The 19702-nt window shown below is 38.4% G+C and overlaps 3 protein-coding genes across 5 annotated transcripts; 2 read left to right on the top strand and 1 right to left on the bottom strand.

Moving 5' to 3' along the window:
• Nucleotides 1-4044: 4044 nt before the first annotated feature.
• On the top strand, nt 4045-7425 carry LOC113764145 (receptor-like protein kinase 7). Of its 2 annotated transcripts, XM_027308213.1 has the most exons (3): nt 4045-4358; nt 4512-6717; nt 6913-7425. In XM_027308213.1, the coding sequence occupies exons 1-3, from the start codon at nt 4137-4139 to the stop codon at nt 7329-7331; spliced, it is 2847 nt and encodes a 948-aa protein (XP_027164014.1). In that variant the 5' UTR covers nt 4045-4136; the 3' UTR covers nt 7332-7425. The 2 variants fall into 2 exon arrangements, with proteins under 2 accessions (XP_027164014.1, XP_027164013.1); XM_027308212.1 differs by having other exon boundaries at nt 4045-6717.
• Nucleotides 7426-9639: 2214 nt separating this feature from the next.
• On the top strand, nt 9640-15540 carry LOC113763598 (proline iminopeptidase). Its single transcript, XM_027307449.1, has 11 exons — nt 9640-9831; nt 10482-10687; nt 11622-11720; nt 11794-11904; nt 11976-12038; nt 12161-12254; nt 12821-12918; nt 13488-13589; nt 13688-13801; nt 14672-14746; nt 15201-15540. The coding sequence occupies exons 1-11, from the start codon at nt 9645-9647 to the stop codon at nt 15303-15305; spliced, it is 1254 nt and encodes a 417-aa protein (XP_027163250.1). The 5' UTR covers nt 9640-9644; the 3' UTR covers nt 15306-15540.
• A 169-nt stretch (nt 15541-15709) lies between these two features.
• On the bottom strand, nt 15710-19414 carry LOC113762837. Of its 2 annotated transcripts, none has more exons than XM_027306456.1 (9): nt 19123-19414; nt 18457-18521; nt 18313-18374; nt 17197-18210; nt 17023-17089; nt 16834-16941; nt 16623-16748; nt 16282-16463; nt 15710-16191 (listed from the first exon to the last, which is right to left on the bottom strand). In XM_027306456.1, the coding sequence occupies exons 1-9, from the start codon at nt 19304-19306 to the stop codon at nt 15936-15938; spliced, it is 2064 nt and encodes a 687-aa protein (XP_027162257.1). In that variant the 5' UTR covers nt 19307-19414; the 3' UTR covers nt 15710-15935. The 2 variants fall into 2 exon arrangements, with proteins under 2 accessions (XP_027162257.1, XP_027162258.1); XM_027306457.1 differs by having other exon boundaries at nt 17197-18207.
• Nucleotides 19415-19702: the final 288 nt, after the last annotated feature.

Genomic DNA, 19702 nt, shown 5'->3' with positions numbered 1-19702 from the left:
TGGATGCATACAACGGACGTCGAATTTTGGAAATTTTCCTTTTTTCCTTTTTTAAATTTTTGTGGAATTGAATTTTCCAAGCCTTTATCTTCACACATCTATTCCTTGTGGCTCAGAAACATTTGTCTATGTTGGTTTTTGATTGGTTTAACTTTTTTCCCTTCTTGGTTGATCCTAAAAAATAAAAATGACATTAATGTTATTATATGATCCCTATTTTTTAGTAAAGTTTTACACTCGATAACTACTTTTTAGCAATGGCAACCCAACTTAATTGGAGCACTCCATAAAATTTATGAGGTTGAAAATTTTTACCAAATGCAAAACCATAGCAATTTAAGTTATGTACGTAGGAGAGGGATGGGTTGGGTGATTAGGGAAAAAATGAGTGTAAACGAGAAATTTCGAATTCGAACCCTTCCACTTATATTATGTAAAAAAATTTCTACATACAAGGGAAGGAATAGGTTGGATGATACGAAAGAAGTTATAGTACAAGTGAGAGATATTAGGATTTCAATCTTGGCATGAAAGAATAAATTATAAGTGGAAAATATCAGAGTCTTGACCCTAGTGATAACAGGGAAGAATTTTAAAAAGGTGGTTTCAATTTTTTAGCAAAAGACAATAGTGTTCCAAGGCCCATGTTTGAGCAAGCCGGGCATTGGTATGGAAGAAGCCCACAAACAAACTCCTAATTGGACCTTGGTGGGGCGTAGGGAAGAACTGCCCGTTGGACCTAGTTTTCTTTTCTTGTTTCACAGACGTACAGGCGAAAGATCCACGGTGGTTTAGGATCAAAAAGGTGGTTTCATAGATCTAAGGTTGGAGGATCCAAGGTGGGATACGTCATCTTCTTTTACCGTCGGCAGCCCAAAACAAAAAAAAAATTTCATTGGAGATTATTAAGAAATCACAGTTTTGTTTTCCCTTTTAGATTAGGTTACATATCAATGAATCATGGACGTGTATTGTGAATTATTGTACATGCAATAGCAAATGAGGAGTCTCACTATTGGACGTTGCCCTGAAAAAAAAAAAAAGAAAGCAATTGTGCTTCATCTTTTTTACTACGGGTTTGTTCTCGGTTGATTATATTAACTAGGGGTGTTTCGCGAATCAAGCCGCTCGCGAGCCGATCGCAAGCGGCTCGAATACGAGCTCGTCAATATCGAGTACGAGTCGAGTTCGAACTAATTAAGTCGATCTCGAGCTCGAGTTCGAGCTCAAAAATATTAAGCTCGTTGGCTCGCGAGCTCAATTATATATATATATATATTTTTTATTTTAATAGTAAAATTACATATATATCCCTAATATTTTATTATTTGTTAAAAAAATTATTGTTTTATTCATTTTTAAAAATAAATAATTATTTTTTATTTTTTAAAAATAAAATAATAATAATTATTTTTTTATTTTTTAAGCTTGAGCTCGAGCTTGATATTTTGAGCTCGTCGAGCTCGAGCTCGAGTTTGAGCTTCACAAAATTAACTCGAGCTTGGCTCGATTAGCCAAAACTCGACTCGAGTTCGGCTCGTTTGCATCCTAATATTAATTGATTATAAATTTTGACTTTGAATAATCAAGTTTTGTGGTATTGTTGATTGTTTTTATATTTTTATTATAGATTTTTTAATGACTAATAAAACTAAAATTTAAAATTATCTAAAGGGTAATTTTTTGTTAATTCTAATTATTTTCTATAATTAATTTTTTATAATCAAATTTTATAAAATCTAAAACAATTGAGAGTAGGCGGAAACGCAAAAGTCAATTCGAAGGTGCCATTTCACGGCATATATTCTACGATGTCCTCTTCAAAATCTTAAGAGTCAATGAGACGATCGGGGTAGGAAATGATAAGGTCGCTTCCCTGCTGCGGAGGTTCGTGCATCTTTCCTGTCTTCTCTTTGAAAATTCCGATTCAAAGAAAGGCATTCATCATCATACTGTAACAAGGGAAAAAGAAACAAGGAGGGAAAAGGTTTTGCCAGAGCGGCTAGTATTGTCACATTCGTCTTTCTATTTCCACGAGCTATAGTTGAGCCTAACAGAATTCCCCTGACGGACCCCATCATTATGCCCAATTACATTTGCACCTTTCTTTTCTTGTGGACGGAAACTGCTAATAAACTACCATCCAACTTTTTCAAGAAAGGAAGATATGCCCGTAATTCATGATTTCTAGAAAAGCATGTCATTGTGCGTCAATAAATCGAATAGTTATGATCTCCTCCTTCTGGTTGCGGTTTAACTTGCTTCCGGGCCATGTTTAGAATCTCGAATTTCCTCCAAATCTAAACATATGCAATTTACTCAATTGACTTTTTTTCTTTTTCTTTTTTTAATGATTGTACATAAAATTCTTTTCTTTTAATAAAAAGTTTGAATTGATTCGATTTTGATTATCATCACGAGTTAGGACATGTTTCTGAAACAATAAATGTTCTTACAGTTTGCTTCCAAACCATAAATGCTCTTCTTATAGTTTGTCCACCAAATATAATTCTCACGCCGGCCGTGATTTCATATATCTTTGAATGCACTATCTTTAGTAGTCAGGCAATAATTATTTCTTACCATCTCAGTCAACTTATACTAGCATAAAATTCTTTGGTTCATTCTCAATTAATTATCAACCAAATACACAACTTTTCCACCGACCCCTTGTCCTGGTGATGGGAATTTCCGTAGCCAACTTAGGATCATTTCTCTCGTGTTTCTTCTTTCATTTTCCTTTGATTTCTACTTCTTTTTCTTTTTTTTCTTTTGACTTTAGAGCCGTGTGGGTACGCAAATAAGTGGCAGAAAGTGGCAGCTGCAACGGCGAGAGACAGAGAGAGTCAAAGTAGGCGGCCGTTAGTCCTTAGCATCCGAGCTGTGCTTCATATTTTCGCTAGTCGACGGCCCGACATTTCCACTTTTGTTTGTCCTTTCTCTCAATTTTTCAGCGACCCCCCTCCCCTGATGATGACATTATTCCTATTTCCTTCCCGGTAACAACTAACAAGCCCACAATTTTTAGTCGTGGAATCAAACAAAACCAGGCATCAATGTCAATCTGAGTCAAACTATAGCTTTTCTAGTCCTTTATCTCTCTTTCAATGCATCCGTCAACAATAAAATGGCAATCATTTCTTTCTTCAAATGTGGCAGTAAATCATTGAATGATTTTCCCAATTCAATTTTTTTGTGCGACTTACTGATGGTTGATGTACAGTTGCACAGCTCCCCTAAAATCTTAATGCATTGATAAAGGGTCCTCGTCCGATAATTTAAAGAACATGAGCAGGGTCTAAAGAATTTGAGATACAGTAGCACATTGAATGGTGAAGATAATGCTTCAACTAGTTCATCGTATCTACTTCACTGAAAAATCAAAATGGAGTCGCGCCTCGTCTTTCTTTTCTGTTCTTTTTTTTGACAGATAAGAAGAACATGAAGGAACCTTCTGCTAATGAAGCCCTTGTTAATCCATTCATGTAGGAAGTACAAACGACCGTCTAAATTAGGTTCTTTCATGTTCTTTGCTGTAGATAGCATAATCAGTAACTAATAAACATATCAAGTGAAACTTCTTCTCTTGTCACCTTGCGGTTGTTGAGTAGTATCAGTTGGTTGATTAACAACGCCTATTTAGCATACGCAAGTAGAAGACAAGAATTGAGCAAAGAGAGTGTAGGGGGAGCATCCTGGAAACTGAGTGCAACAACAAATAAATCTGTGGAGAACCGCCAGCCAATGTGAAAATTGGAAGTGAAAGATCATTATGCACGCCCTCCTCTGTCTTACGTTCTGTACTATGCTAAATTCTCTTCTCAATGGCCAAAACCAACTAGATTTACCTTTTTCATTTTTTTTTGGACACTCTTGACATTGAGTGATTGAACTGATTAATCTTAATTCGGTGAGCCAAATTTCGGGTCAACAAAAGATTTTGTGCACACGTCGGTATGGGACTGTGTGAAAGCTGACTCAAGACTTTCTCACATCAATTAATTTCCAGCCAACCTTGCTGTGCTGCTACATGCAAGCAGTGCAGTTACGTCTCTTAGGAGTCTTATTTCCACATTCTCTGGCAAACATATCAGTCACCAGAAGTCCTCCTTGGTGAATGTTTACCAGCTGCCGTGATGGCCGAATGTTCCATTTTCCGGCGCTGGTTTTCTTCAAATGTTTACTTGATTTGCGCCCTTTTCCTTTTCCTGATCTCCAAATCCCAGAGTGATGACGTTGGAGTACTTATGCAGCTGAAATCAACTCTCCGGAGTGCAGATTCACCTGTTTTTGATACATGGACCCGGCAAAATTCAGCATGCAACTTCACTGGCGTGACTTGTGACTCCAACCACAAGGTAACAGAAATCAATCTTTCTTTGCAAAATTTGTCAGGGCCTGTTTCTTTTGATCTAATATGCTCCCTCGAATCACTCGAGAAAATATCTCTGGGATCGAACTTTTTGTATGGAAGCATCAGTGATCACTTGTCTAATTGCACTAGCTTGCAGCATTTGGATTTAGGCATGAACTACTTTTCTGGAAAGGTCCCTGATTTGTCATCTTTAACCAAATTGGAGCTCTTGAACTTAAACCACAGTGGATTTTCGGGTTCTTTTCCTTGGAGCTCATTAGCAAATCTTACCAGTCTTGGTTTTTTGAGCCTAGGTGACAATGATTTTGATAGGAGTCCATTCCCTTTGGAACTGCTAAAACTGGAGAAGTTGTATTGGCTTTACCTCTCAAATTGTAGCATTGAGGGTCAAATTCCAGATGGTATTGGGAATCTCACGCTGCTCGAAAATCTTGAGCTATCCTACAATAACTTGGTCGGTAGCATCCCAAATGGGATTACCAGACTAAGCAAGCTTAACCAACTTGAGCTGTACACTAATGGACTCACGGGAAAGATTCCAGTGGGATTTGGAAATCTCACTAACCTTGTAGAATTTGATGTTTCAACCAACTATATCGAGGGCGATCTTTCAGAGCTAAGATCCTTAACACAACTGGCATCTTTACAACTTTTTGAGAATCAGTTGTCAGGTGAGGTTCCTCAAGAATTTGGAGAGTTAAAGTTCCTCACCCAATTCTCACTTTACACTAACAAGTTAACGGGACCTCTTCCTGAGAAGATCGGATCATGGTCAGAGTTGCTCTACATTGATGTTTCTGGTAATTTTCTGACCGGTCCGATACCACCTGATATGTGCAAGGGGGGCAAATTGTCTAAGCTTTTGATGCTTCAGAACGGATTCACTGGTGGAATACCAGCTTCTTATGGTAATTGTCCATCTTTAACTCGTTTACGTGTATGCAACAATTCACTTTCAGGCGAAGTTCCTAGTGGAATTTGGGGTCTGCCAAAGGTAACTATAATTGATCTCAACTTGAATCAATTTGAGGGACCTGTTGCACCAAGTATCGGTGATGCCAAGTCTCTAGCACAGTTGCTCCTGGCCAACAATCAGTTCTCTGGTGAACTACCTCAGAGAATATCGGAAGCTGCTTCATTGGTTAAGATTGATATCGCCTCAAATAAGTTGTCTGAAGAAATTCCAGCAACAATAGGCAACTTGAAGAAATTGAGTTATCTTCATTTGGAATTTAACTCATTTTCTGGTGTTGTTCCAGATTCATTGGGTTCCTGTGCTTCTCTCAATGACATAAATCTGGCACACAATTCATTTTCTGGGAATATTCCAGCAAGCCTCGGTTCCCTTCCAAGCTTGAACTTCCTAAATCTCTCGAACAACCAATTCGTTGGTGAGATTCCTCTGAGCTTTACATCACTACCTCTAAACCTTCTTGATTTGTCAAACAATAGGTTGGTTGGGCACATCCCAGATTCTTTATCAATAGATGCTTTTAATGGTAGCTTTGATGGAAACTCTGGCCTCTGCAGTGAAAGCATTAGAAGTTTCAGGTTATGTTCATCAGATTCAGGCTTGTCCGGGAAGATTAAAACAGTGATATATTGCTTCATAGCCATTGCTTGTGTCTTGATTGTGACACTAACATGCTGTCTATTTTTGAGGTTTAGACACAAAAATGGGGAAATTCCAGTAAAGCGATCTGATTCTTGGGATATGAAGCTGTTCTATGTATTAAGCTTCAGTGAAGAGCAAATTCTGAAGGCCCTTAAGCACGAAAATTTAGTTGGCAAAGGTGGCTCTGGTAATGTTTATAAAGTCGTCCTACACTGTGGAATGCAGTTGGCTGTGAAGCACATATGGAATCAAGATTCCGTTTCCAGAAATAGTTGCCGGAGCACCTCAGCAATCCTGGCAAAGGGCAAGGGCAAGGGCAGATCAAAGGAATACGATGCTGAGGTTGCCACTTTAAGCTCCGCGAGGCATGTAAATGTGGTGAAACTGTACTGTAGCATCACAACTGAGGACTCAAATTTGCTGGTCTATGAATACCTGCCTAATGGGAGCTTGTGGGATAGGTTGCACACAGGCCAGAGGATCAAGATGGATTGGATGGCAAGATATGAAATCGCGCTTGGGGCTGCCAAGGGACTGGAATATCTGCATCATGGCTGTGATAGACAAATCATACACCGAGATGTAAAGTCCAGCAACATTTTGTTGGATGCTGATCTCAAGCCTAAGATAGCAGATTTTGGACTAGCCAAGATATTGCAGGCCAATGAACCTAATGCTAGGGAGTCAACACACGTCATTGCAGGGACACCGGGCTATATTGCCCCAGGTTGGTGACTTAACATCACTTTTCAGTTGTTAATTGCTTTGGATGCTCAGTGCTAACAGATAACTTTTAGCTTTCAGCTTACATATTATGTACCTAATTTACGATTGTGATGTCCTCGTAATCAACCATGATGGACATTGCATGATCGCAAGTTACAGAATACTACCTTATCTACATTTATTTTTCTGGTTGCAGAATATGCCTATGCCTGCAGCGTTAACGAGAAAAGTGATGTATACAGCTTCGGGGTGGTTTTAATGGAATTGGTAACTGGAAAGAAACCAGTAGAACCAGAGTTTGGGGACAATAAGGACATAGTTTCTTGGATTTACATCAAACTGAGAAGCGAACACAGGACAATTGAGTTGGTGGACAAGAGCATTTCAGAGGCTCTGAGAGAAGATGCTGTCAAGGTACTGAAAATTGCAATTCACTGCACCTCAAGAACTCCAGTGTTAAGACCCTCAATGAAAATGGTAGTTCAGATGCTGGAAAATGCAGAGCCCTGTAAACTCAGCAGCATCGTAGTGAATACTAGAGAGGTCTACAATTGCAAGAATAAGGAGGTGCTTTGCAGAAGTAGTAGTACTACTAGTGGTAGCAGTCAATTTTGATATACAATTTCGCCTGTAAATATGGAGATGACACTCTATTCAGTAATGTTGCACTTACTTCAGGTCTAGCTCTATATTCAGACTCAGTAGTAAACTGGCCTGCAAGTAAATTTCAACTCTTCATGAAATAACAAGTATAAATTACAAGAAAAAAAAAAGCATCTTTAGTGTTTTACTTGCGAGTTTTAACATGATTTTCTGAGATATTCATTGACAGTTAGCTTCATTATCTGCAACCAAGGTGCAACCTGTTAAATGTGAAGGAGATATATCCATTTTTTTTTTTTTTTATCAAAACGGCAACTCATCATTCATTAAACTAAACCAGAGTACAATCTTTGGAGCAACTGCTCCTACAATCTGCCTGAACCAAATCAAGCAACCACGCTGGGAAGTCAAACTTCCATTCAGCTGTTTTTTCCAAATTTATAGCAAACTTTGCTATATGGTGACTAACAGAGTTGCTCTCCCTTCTAGTGAAGGAAAAGCAACATTCATAACAACTGAGCTTCAGCCTTTTAATATCTGAAAGCACAGTTGCAATCTCTACATCATCTTCTTCACTATTTATCCTATCAATAACATACTTACAATCAGATTCGAACTCCACCCTCCTCCACCCTTGTTGTTTGGCCACCAGCATTGCTGCTCTTAATGCTAAAGCTTCCTCCATCTTTGGGGTTGAACAACTTGAGCCCGGCACTGCCCAAGCTCCCACTACTTCCTTCTGCCAGTCCCTTGCCACCAACCCCCATCCTGCTTTCTCCTTGTCTTGTTGAACTGCTGCATCAGAATTTATTTTCACCCATGCCTCCCCTGGTTCCTGCCATACACCTGGTTCCACCTTCCCCTCCCCTCTAACTCTGACTAAATCTTTTTCCTCCATCTGCACCTCCTGGAACTCTCTCCATTCCCCAATAGCTTTTTGGACCACTCCCATGGGATCCCTGGCTTTTGCTTCAAACTGTCTCGCATTCCTTGACTTCCATATCTGCCATAACAAGTTCACAGTCACACCAATACGCTCCTGTCCCATCTTCCCCTTCACTGCATCCTTCAGCTCCTCCCACCAATGCCAGAATTTATACCTATATGTCTCCAGCCCCTCCCAACTAACTGGCGCCACTTCCCAGATGGCCTTTGCATGGTCACAAAAAAACAGCAAGTGCTCTAAAGTCTCTGTATGTTCCCCACAACACCTGCACATGTGATCCCCCTTGGAGCACCTTGCCTTTACAGTTGCGTTCACTGGCAGGATATCTTGTAGACACTTCCAAAGGAAGTGTTTCAGCTTCTGTTTTATATTCAACCCCCAAAGAAAGCTCCAACTCTGAGCTGAGCATCTCCTGTTACTGCTAGATTCAACATTCCTCCCAACAGGAGCCCTCCTCTTTTTAATGCATTTAGCCAGTTTATAACCTGACTTAACTGTATATTCCCCCGTATTTGACTTGCTCCAGTATAACCTATCTTTCATACTACATACACTTAAAGGTATTCTCAGTATCTCCTTCCCTTCCTTCTCATCAAAAACCTGTGCAATCAGTTCCCTATCCCACTTGCCATTATTTATAAGATCACTCACCCTCTGAACAACCACCTCCTCAGTTCTTGGAGTCTTCACTCTCCCATCCTCTGTGTCTGGTAACCATCTATCTTCCCAAATATCAATTGACTTGCCATCCCCCACCCGTTTCCTGACCCCCTCCTCCAACAGTTCCCTCGCCCTCAATAAACTTCAAGGAGATATATCCATTGATATGCGTTCTTTCCCATTTCTTTTCCACTAAAAAATGTTGAATTATATTGGACTATGGTCTGAGTAGTACAAACATCAAATCAAATAATTGTGACAAAGGGCAGAAAACAAGCATCCAAACAAATTTTGCTGTGACTGTGGAGAAGATGCATCTTGAAATAGGGTCTGTAAAGTTCCTATCTCTCTCCCTATTACAAATAAATTAAGGAACCCAAGAAGTTCCTTAAAAATTAAGGGTTGAATACGCGTAGATTGGAATATTTGAGGATTGAGGTTAGGAATTGGATTTAGTACATCTGCTCCTCTAAAAATAAATTGGCAAACATTAGTCAAAGTCAATCCTGACCCTCCAAGTCCAGGACATAATCCCAGGTAGACAAACAATACAAATACTAAAAAAGAAAAACAACGAAAAAGACAATTTCGCCATACTACATTTTTTATAAGTCAGCTTTAACAATCTTTAACAATTTGGCATTGGTGAACAGTACTCATACCGACACATTAATCATCAAAATCAAGCAGCACTATTAGCGTAATAATCCCATTTCCAAATGAGCCGTGTAGTTTTAGGGGGAGGAAGAATAGGAGGGTCTTCTCATCCAAATCAGACGCCCTTTCCCCTCTCTCACTCTCACTCCTCCACTCTCTCTCCAATTCAATTGCTTAAGCCCTTCTTCCCAACGCTCTCTTTCCATCGACCCGTTTCCTCTTTTCCTCCCAAAAATCTCACTATCTCAGGTGCACTTCAATTTTCTCAACAGATTCTTCTTCCTCTCCCCCCCCTCTCTCCTCCCCCCTTTCTTTCTGCTCTGTTTGACGATAAGAATAATATATTTTTTTCCAGCAGCCTTCCTATGTTTTTTTTTCTTTCCTTTGTTGTTTTGTGTTCATCAAACAAGAAAGCCCACTTCTTTATAGTTTTCTGCTTCTTTATTAATGCATAAGATCAAGAATTATACCACTAAGTCCATAATTACATGTTCTAGTTAAAGTAAGGCAAACATGCAGCACATACAGTTGTCCTATGTTCAGTCATCTCTATGTATTTGCTTACATTTGGTTAGAATCGAACGCGTTCTGAAACAGGGAACAATTTGTTTCTCTATTGGTATTATTATGTGTATTTGCGTTACAAGTCTACAGAACACACAAAGATTCTTCTTTTGCCTAGAGAATTGATTGTTAAAATTCTACCTTGGATGAAGTTTGTGAGGAAATAGGAAGACAACTTTCTTTTGCAGGAGATAAATCGTGGGCCCTTCTTTATTCTTGCTAAGCTGACATCATCAGTTCTGATATAATTTTGAAAAAACAATTATAGTGGAAATTGTCGTCTTCTATTTTTTATATAGCTGAATTTGTTGCGTTATGTGCATTGTTATTGACAGAACGGAATAGTAGTGTGTTGAGGGCACAAAATATTGATTATAAGAGTGAGAAGCAGCGGAGTTTGGAATCTATGGATTCTAAGAAAGACTCTACGGAATTAAATAGAGAGCTCTACCTAGATATAGAGCCATATAGTACTGGTTTCCTGAAGGTTTCAGATCTTCATACTATATACTGGGAGCAGTCAGGGAATCCCAACGGGCATGTAAGTTGTTTTCATTAAGGGATTTCATTTCTTAGTCTCTATTTTTATCCTAATCTACTTCATATGTATTTCATTCTCCGATTTTTAATGGCTGGAATCTATGATAACAACGCTGCAGCCTGCTAATTGCTTTACGAGCCACGTTATATATGCATGATCCCTTATTTTAGAAACTTATAGAGTAACATAAAGATTAAAGGTTATCCCCTTTTATCTTATCTTGGTCGATATCTGCTGTACATTGTGCTAATAGAAATGTGATATTTGTAAAAAGGAATTTTTATCAGTTATAGCTGAAACTTTGTTGACATCCGGCCTGCTTTACCAGTCTTTTTCTTTTCGGTACAAGTTTCTCAGTTGTCTGTTTAATTTGTTGGATCGGAGTTGAAGGTTTCAACTATTAAGGGGTTATTGACATTTGGAAAAACTAGCCTGCTGGAAATAATCCCAACGGCCCCTCTGCCAAGGCAGGACTCTATCATAGTATTAGAAACTCTATCATAGTGTTGACATTTCTCCTTTTTGTTATTACATTAGGTTGGAGAGTGGTGTAGCAATAAGGGAAGGAACTTTAATGGTAGAGTTTTATTGCACTAGAGCACCAATGAGTGAAAGCAAGCATCTCTAATTAAGGGTCTTGACACGGTATTGAGGTCTGAAAATTGGGATTGGGATTTTCTTTCTAGTCCATTCAGGAATGTCTCAATGAGATACATAAAGGTTCCTACCAGAATTTCCAAGTTTATATCTGATGTGGACCTATACTGCAATTTAAAACTTGTAATTCTTATACTTTCTAGGGCAGGACATCACAATTCTTGATTTCAGTTCCATTTAATGTGTATATTTCTTGTACTACATCCACTGATACTCTTGGTTTGGCATTATTTGAACTAATGCAGCTTTACACCTCCTGACATTTTGTACGTTGCAGCCAGTTGTTTTTCTCCATGGAGGCCCAGGAGGTGGAACTTCACCAAATAATCGAAAATTTTTTGACCCTGCATTTTATCGGATTATTCTATTTGATCAGGTTAGTAATGTCAACTATGTGTTTCAAAACTTAGCTAAGTACAGCGTGTGTGACAACCATTTTCATGTTATAGCGAGGTGCAGGAAAAAGCACACCCCATGCTTGTTTAGTAGAGAATACCACCTGGGACCTGGTGAATGACATTGAAAAGCTCAGAGAGCACTTACAAATTCCAGAATGGCAGGTTTGTTACTGGTTCTGTTTGAATCATTTTGTGTTCATTGCTTTACATCTCTATCAACCATGATCTTCTAGGTATTTGGGGGTTCATGGGGGAGTACGCTTGCTCTTGCATATAGCCAGTCACACCCTGAAAAGGTGAGATGGAATTTTTTTTAAATCTTGTTTTTCTATGTAGTCTTTTTTGGAGGATGTATAAACACTTCTAGAATCTCTGACAGTACATGTCATATTCTGAAATCTTTTTGGTTTAATTGAAGGTCACTGGCTTGGTCCTACGGGGGATATTTTTGTTGCGCAAGAAAGAAATTGATTGGTTCTACGAGGGTGGTGCTGCTGCTATATTCCCTGATGGTATGCATTTTAATTTGTAAATCTGACTAGTGGACTACTAATGATTGTTGAATATGTTTTGGAAAGTTGTGATTGTATAACTAGATCACATTACTTTCTTGGCAACATAAGAAGATATTATGTGGTGTAAAATCATGGAGTATTACCAAATATGGCTTAGCATGCAATGTCCTCCTAGCTTGATAATCATATATGAAAATACATGGAGTGATCAATTAGTCATAATGACTGAGGCATCTTTGTGGAGTCGTAATGTGCCAGGAGTTGCCATGACTAGATTGGAAAGAAGTGGGAGGTATAGTGTGTCCTATTAGGTTGCTCTGATCAAATTTCATCGCAGTAATAGATATGGAAGGCCTTGAATAATTTTTTAGCACAGAATTTGGCAAATATAGCAGGAGTTCTGTACAGAATCTTGCAGAGAAATCAAGTGCAAGGTGAACTTATCTGCGGTTCAGATTTTAACATTCTATTATTTCCCTGTGCCTTGAAATCTTGAATAATGATTGATTTCATTGCGTCAAGACCTTATTAGTGGCTGAGTGCATGTTTTGCTCTGTATGCAGCTTGGGAATCCTTCAGAGATCTTATCCCGGATAATGAAAGGGGGTGCTTTATCGAGGCCTATCACAAAAGACTAAACTCTGATGATAAGGATATACAAGTAAGATCGACATTCTGGTTTATGAATCATCAGTCTTTTCTGACTTTTTCTTGTGATGCGAATAGCTGCACCAATTCATGAAGGAACCTTTCAATGAAAATCATTATTTTTTTGGGAAGATTATCTGTGAATATCTTACACAGTCATCAACTTTTTTGAATTCATGAAGCAACCTTTCAACCAAATTATCATTATTATTTTTTTTGGAAGATATCTGCCAATTTGTTATGCTGTCATCGAATGGACAATTCAGTCTTTAACTCTTAGACAGCTTGCTGGTTGCTTTCTGAAACTCCATCAGTTAGAAACTCAGGCTAATAACTAGATTTAAACTGTAAGATATTGTGGCCATCAGTGTTACGCGAAGTTTTCTTCCTTTTGCCTTCGTTTTATGGAACTTTGTTGTCAGTGGTGTGCAGGATAGACAAAGTAACAGTAGAATCTTCCCAGAAGTAGTCATTTTGAATGAATGATTTTATTTCAGCATGATATGCTGATTCCCTTTTAAAAAAAAAAAAAAAAAAAATCCTTGGGTCCTTGTACATTTTCTTAGTTCCTTATCTTTTTAGAATGCAGCGGCCAAGGCATGGACCAAATGGGAAATGATGACTGCACATCTTCACCCAAATGAAGAGAACATAAAGAAAGGGGATGATGATATGTTCTCTTTGGTAAGTACGAGATAGAAAGCATGGTTTGTGAAGATGTGCATTTGGAAAATACTATCTTATGGTTGAGTTCTTTGCTTAGATTTATGATGTTCATCCAGGCATTTGCAAGGATTGAGAATCACTACTTCGTGAATAAGGGCTTCTTTCCTACGGACTCATTCCTGCTAGATAACGTTGAAAAGATAAAGCATATTAACACAGTTATTGTTCAGGTATACCATCCTTTTGTTGCATCCAGTGTCATACTTTTCATGTCTTGCACATCAAATGATGTAAATAAATAGATGACTTGTTCTTACCCAGCAAAAGAAATATGAAGTCAAACAAAATGCTGTAGAGAGGTTGCAATGGTCTGGTTAATTAATCTTGTGGACTCTGGAGAACTAAGAAATCTTGCTTCAACAGTTTGGTCCATTTGACAGCCTAGATACGTCCATCTAATTTTTGGCATGATCCCCGTGGATGGGACTTGGAATGTCTATCTTCTCCTTCGAGCGATGGAAGTTTGAAATATTATTTACAGAGAGATGGAAAAAGTTCATGTAATTCTAGTCTTGCACCAAGTATAGATGGCACTTCCAAGATTAAACTATTGGTGGGGAAACAATACAAGAAGTTTTGTCAGTATAAGTTTGGTATCACCTCACAGTATCCATGAATAAAATGTTCACTTTTGTACAATCAAGATGCACAGCTTCTTTCAAGTCAGTCTTCTCATTAATTGGATAACCAGGAGTAAACTGTATAGGTGCAAAGTTGATTCAGCTTTGTTATTTGTATTATGTTATCCTTACAAGACAATTTAGTCTTTGCCTATGGTAAATGGAAACTGAATCTTAGTTAGGACCGGTAAAATGCTTCAGATGTACATTCCATTTGTTATGATAACCATTTCATACATAATGGAATTTTAACCGTTTTCCTAGAAGGTTTTGTTACCAGATACTATGTTAGGAGAATCTTTGTTTATGTAACTGGAAGGATGGTTATTATTGCTTGAAGGTTTTGCTATCAAGGGATATGTTCTGAGTGCATTCTATTATCTGAATGAGAGTGACTACAGTTTATTCTCTTTCTTGCAGGGAAGATACGATGTTTGTTGTCCCATGATGTCAGCATGGGATCTTCATAGAGCTTGGCCAGAGGCAGAATTAATTGTAAGAGACTCCTTGCTTCATTTTCTTGATGATGAATAGAGCTCTCTTGTCAAAGAATTTTTCCGATGTGTTGGACACTCAAAATGTGAATCCTAGTCAAATGTTTTCTTTGTAGTCCATCTTTATCTTTGATGAGTGCACAGATTGGCAGAAAAGAATTGTCTTCTAATATGAAGTGAAAGAGTAAGCATGTATTGGTAAGTTTAAAAACTGGAGTCTTGAGTTTTAAGAAATGACTAGAGGTGAATCATATTGTTGAAGTTGGTTAAGATAAGCACCAATTAAGAAGAGAGGCATGGTAAATACGGGTACAAAGGTAAATTATGGTAAACAGTAATCTTTTAATGTGAATGGATAGGAAAAATTTGTGCCTTCTTGATAGTTACTTGTTAATAATTTTAGTCCATCCTACAAAGGTCTACTTCTAAATCACTTTTATTGGACTCCATCATAGGTCGTTCCAGACGCAGGGCATTCTGCTAATGAACCGGGGATTGCTGCAGAACTTGTCGCAGCAAACGAGAAATTGAAAAGCATCATCAAGGGAAATGCATGCTGAATGGCTGGCTGCACTGCTGGTCGTTGAATCGTGGAAATGTGTTGAGATGCGGCCCTCTTTAACCAATGTGGTTTCCAACTATTCAAACTTCGTACCCTGATCTTTTTTATGTATGTTAATCTTGGTAATGCAGCATTCTACCCACTCGGGTTACTAAACGAAAATAATTATTACAGGAATAAGAAGCCCATATATTATTATTATTTCAAATAATCACTTTTTGTTTTCCCTTTCATTTTGGATTCTGCAGTTCTATTAGGTTTTGTTTTATCTTAGCCCTAACTTTAGCTGCAATTCCATCATTTTTAACAGCATTAGCTGGCCAAATTGACATTTAAATGGATTTGAATGAAAAATCCCACCCCTCTCACCTGTTAAATTTTTTTTTAAAATGAGTTCACTTAGACTTTAAACCACGCGATAGATATACTACTGTGTCTTTTAACAAACAAATATCAGGAAACTTTCCTTCAACTTCCATATGTTTCTACAAAGAAAAACCACAGTACCCTAAATAATACAGAATGATAAACAAAATCAGCATATATAAGGTGCAGCAACGCAAAGAATTCAATAAATAATTGAACACGAAGATATGGTACACTCAGCTGGTACAATGATGACAAGTATTTATGAAACTTTTGCAGCATGACTCGTTGGCATATGGGATCTATGGAAGTTTGGCTCCCTGGGGATGGTAACAGGCCTTCTTCCGCGTGATAGCGACCCTGGACAAGCTGGAGCTCTAGGTCTGACCACAGTAGGTATAGTACCCTTCTTACATGGCTTTTCCACTTCCTTAGGTTTTGATTTTCCTGAAGAAGTTTCCATTATAACACTCAGTAGTTTATCTGGAGTCCTTGCCTCTGTGGTAACTGAGAAGTGCCTGTACAGGTGATCAAACAAGTTAGTCCACAAGACCATTTTGCTTGTAAACCCTATTACTTATTTAAACCAAGTTATTTTAGTTTCTCACCTCTGTGGTTGCAGGACACGTCTTGAAGAAGATTTCGTCTTCTTCAAGTCGTAGTCTGACGCTTGACTTGTGCTACTTTCAGGCTTCAGTTCTTGTTGCTCTGAGCGTTTAACTCTGCTAGGACCAGTAGGTGTTTTCGTTCTTACTTGCCGATTTGTACGTTTTAGTGAAGCTATTTCGTTCTGCACGAGTAGGAGAAGGTGTTAAAAGACTTTCAACAGTTCTGCACGTATGAACTCTTAAACGGACAAAGCAAAGCCCCTGAACTCAGCATACAACTTTTCACAAAGAAGAAAGAATGGGGGAAAAAAACAAGAAGAAGAAGAAGAAGAAGAACTCACTTGAATATCAACATGTTGTCCCTGCAAGTCTCCGCCTTGAAATCTTGAAACTACGGCAGCTTCATTTTGAGGAGTTATGGCTTGATTTTTCCTCTCCAAGTTGGCTTCTCTAAGAATTCCTCTTTCCTGCAAAACAAACTTTTAGTATTAGAGGTTTCCAGGCAGCATCAGTTCCTCCAGAAGCTAGTTTCATATGTCCAAAGCAGCTTACATCAGTTCTTAGCCTGAAAGGTTTAGGATGTGTGGGTTTTAGCTTCAACTTCATTCCTGGAGCACCAACAATGGGCCCTTTCAAGTCCTTATCAATTGCTTCAATGACCTAAAAAATTGTGCAGGAAACTGAGACAGATTGGAATCCTCTGGTAATATGGAAATATTTATACAGAAAAAAGAAACAAACCTTTTTTCCATCAGAATTTTGTGTGCCAAGAATTTTTCTTCCTGACTGATCCTTCTTGTCGTAATTTCTGCGATTCAATGTAAATGAGCACCACCATTAAACATGATTTAGGAAGTGAATAAATAGAAGCATGTCTAGAGAATTACTCTATATAAATATAAACAGTTTCCAGACCTCTTATCATCTAAGGCTGAAGCATTTTCCTTGTCATCGCCGAGTGACATTTCAATTTGACGTCTTGAGCAAAGTGAATTGTCTTGCTGTGACAAAACATTATTCAAATTCTCTCCGTTCCTTGAGCTCACTTCTGTACTACTGTCATTTTCCCGCACATTTTCTTGAATTGCATCATTTTCTTTACATGAAGCTTGTAATTTTGGAAGATATTTCCCTCCCTCATTTGCTAGTGCCAAATTTGGTGAATGGTTCAGTTCGTGGCTCAAGGCAGCACATGACTCCAACTCTGTTGATAGTGGCTCATGTGAGATTGGACAGGCTGCTTCTTTTACAGGACGCTTTCTGTTGTCATCTCTTGATTTTGCCTTAGTTACCCTAGCAGAAGAAATCTTTGTGTTGAACTGTTTGCTCAATTTGTCCTTGCTCTTGCTGTTTAGAGATCTCAAAGATTTAGGATCATGGTTGATTTGAGTAGTATTTAACTTATGTGAGATCTTTGCTCTGCACTTTTCCTTGTTGGAACCTTTCTGTCTTGTTGAAGAATGTTGTGGCAGTGACTTCTGAGAATTATGTCCGAGCTGCTTTGGTTGTTTGCTAGAACAACCAAGTACAGGCTTTCTCTGACTAGATACCTCAAGCTTCTTCATTCCTTCACACAATTTTGTTAAAGGAGTGCGCAATTCCACAGATTTCTTCATACTAATGGCTGTCTTTGGGGAGTGAAAGATCAGAGCCTTTGCAACCACCCGGCATTTTGGCACGGCAACACTAGGTGGCTTTGGGTTCTGAACACTTCGAAAGGCATTTTGATTTTGCATGCAGTTTTTGTTCCTAGGAGTTGTAAGATACTTTGCAGCAACTTGTTTTCCCTTGGTCTTTGGGGTACAACTAACTTTGGCCTTCTCTTTGTCAGCGCCAATCTTTTTAGACATGGATGATATGATAGCTAATCTTGACATTCTAGACTTGGAAGATTTTGGGGGAGCTGAAAGCGGACATTTCATGTTTCTACTGAAAGTAAAGATCAATTCACCTCAGTTAAAAAGCTAATCACATGGATGGAAACGTTATGTTACAATAGGCATGAAAGTACTAAAAAGTTTTTGCACTAACCTTGAACAATTTCTGTTCAGCGCCTTGTGAAATCTTACATTGGGACTTCTTGCTGCCATTACCTGTGTGAACCAGAAGTGCAAGTTGTTCAATCCATGTCTAAGCTGTGCCAATTGAGCTAAGAAACCACGAAATAGCACTAACCCGAAGGACAAAATTCTTGTAAATTGCTTCAGAATCCATTTCTTCCTCGTGCTTCTGGTCGCATCCTGTGACAGAAACAAGGTAAACAGCAAAAAAAAAAAACACAAAAAGCTTAATCGTCCTACATTCAGCAAGTCTGAAGATTTCTAAGTTATGATTCTTCTTTGCAAAGCAACAACATCCCCTCCCCAACCCCAAAAAAAAGAAAAAAAAATTCCCCCAACAGCTTTCCTGACGGAGGACAAGATTTTGGTGATGTAAGAGTGATGAATGTCCACATGTTATCTATACATGCATAAATGCCTACATAAAAGCAGATACCAAACAGCTACACTGAAACTTGTACAACCTATTAAAGAAGAAGACAAGCTGAAATGTAATGTTGAATAGATCAATGCTGAACAATACTGCTTCTCAAAAAATAGATAGACTATGCAGTTACAGGAATATTTGAAGGGATAAACTCAATCTGTAAGTATCCGTAGCCAATTCTACCAATCTACAGATTTCCCAAAAGGAATCTTGACGAAATAAATCTGTATAATTAAATGACAGGAGCTCAGCTTCAAAACCAAATATAGCAAAATAACTCTTTAACTGCTATACTAAAAATAACTTCAAATACCAATAAAATTTAGTAAATGAAGACCAAATTCAAAGACTTACCCACACGCAAGCAGAACCAATACCGATCATCAGGGCGGTAATGATCTGGGACAGTAAAATCAACGAACTTAGGAGCTTCAATATCTTCATAAAACTTTTCATTTTCCCCTTCATCTCTGTCTTCCATTTCTATATCATTACATCTGATGGAGTCTGCTGATAATTTAGCTTCTTCCTCAGCCATTTCTCTCAACTGGGGCAAAAGATAAAAGGGGGTGGCCGGGGAGGAGCGTCAGGTCAGGTGGAGGGGTGGTTGAGATTGGAAGAGAAAGCTCAAATTTGCACTGTGAGGTGGTGGCCCCGGTGGATAAACCGTACAAGAGGAAGGCAGTAGTTTGTTTGTGCCGACGAATTTTAAAACACAACTGACCGGTCCGAAGTAGCCGTTACAAGCTCTGGTAATTTTGTTATTCTTTCCAAATCAAAGGGTAAGATAGTCAACAAGGATATTCACATTTCTTTTGCTTTCCTTTTTCTCTTTCTTTCCAAGACTGGTCCTGGGCTACAAGCATACATGAAACTTTGGAATACAATTCCAATTTTGCTAATCAGCGCTAAGGATGTATGAGCCCAAAGCAGA

The sequence above is a fragment of the Coffea eugenioides genome, chromosome 2 (assembly GCF_003713205.1).
Source record: "Coffea eugenioides isolate CCC68of chromosome 2, Ceug_1.0, whole genome shotgun sequence".
In the NCBI taxonomy this organism is placed as follows: Eukaryota; Viridiplantae; Streptophyta; class Magnoliopsida; order Gentianales; family Rubiaceae; genus Coffea; species Coffea eugenioides.
This window is presented reverse-complemented; position numbering and strand designations above follow the sequence as displayed.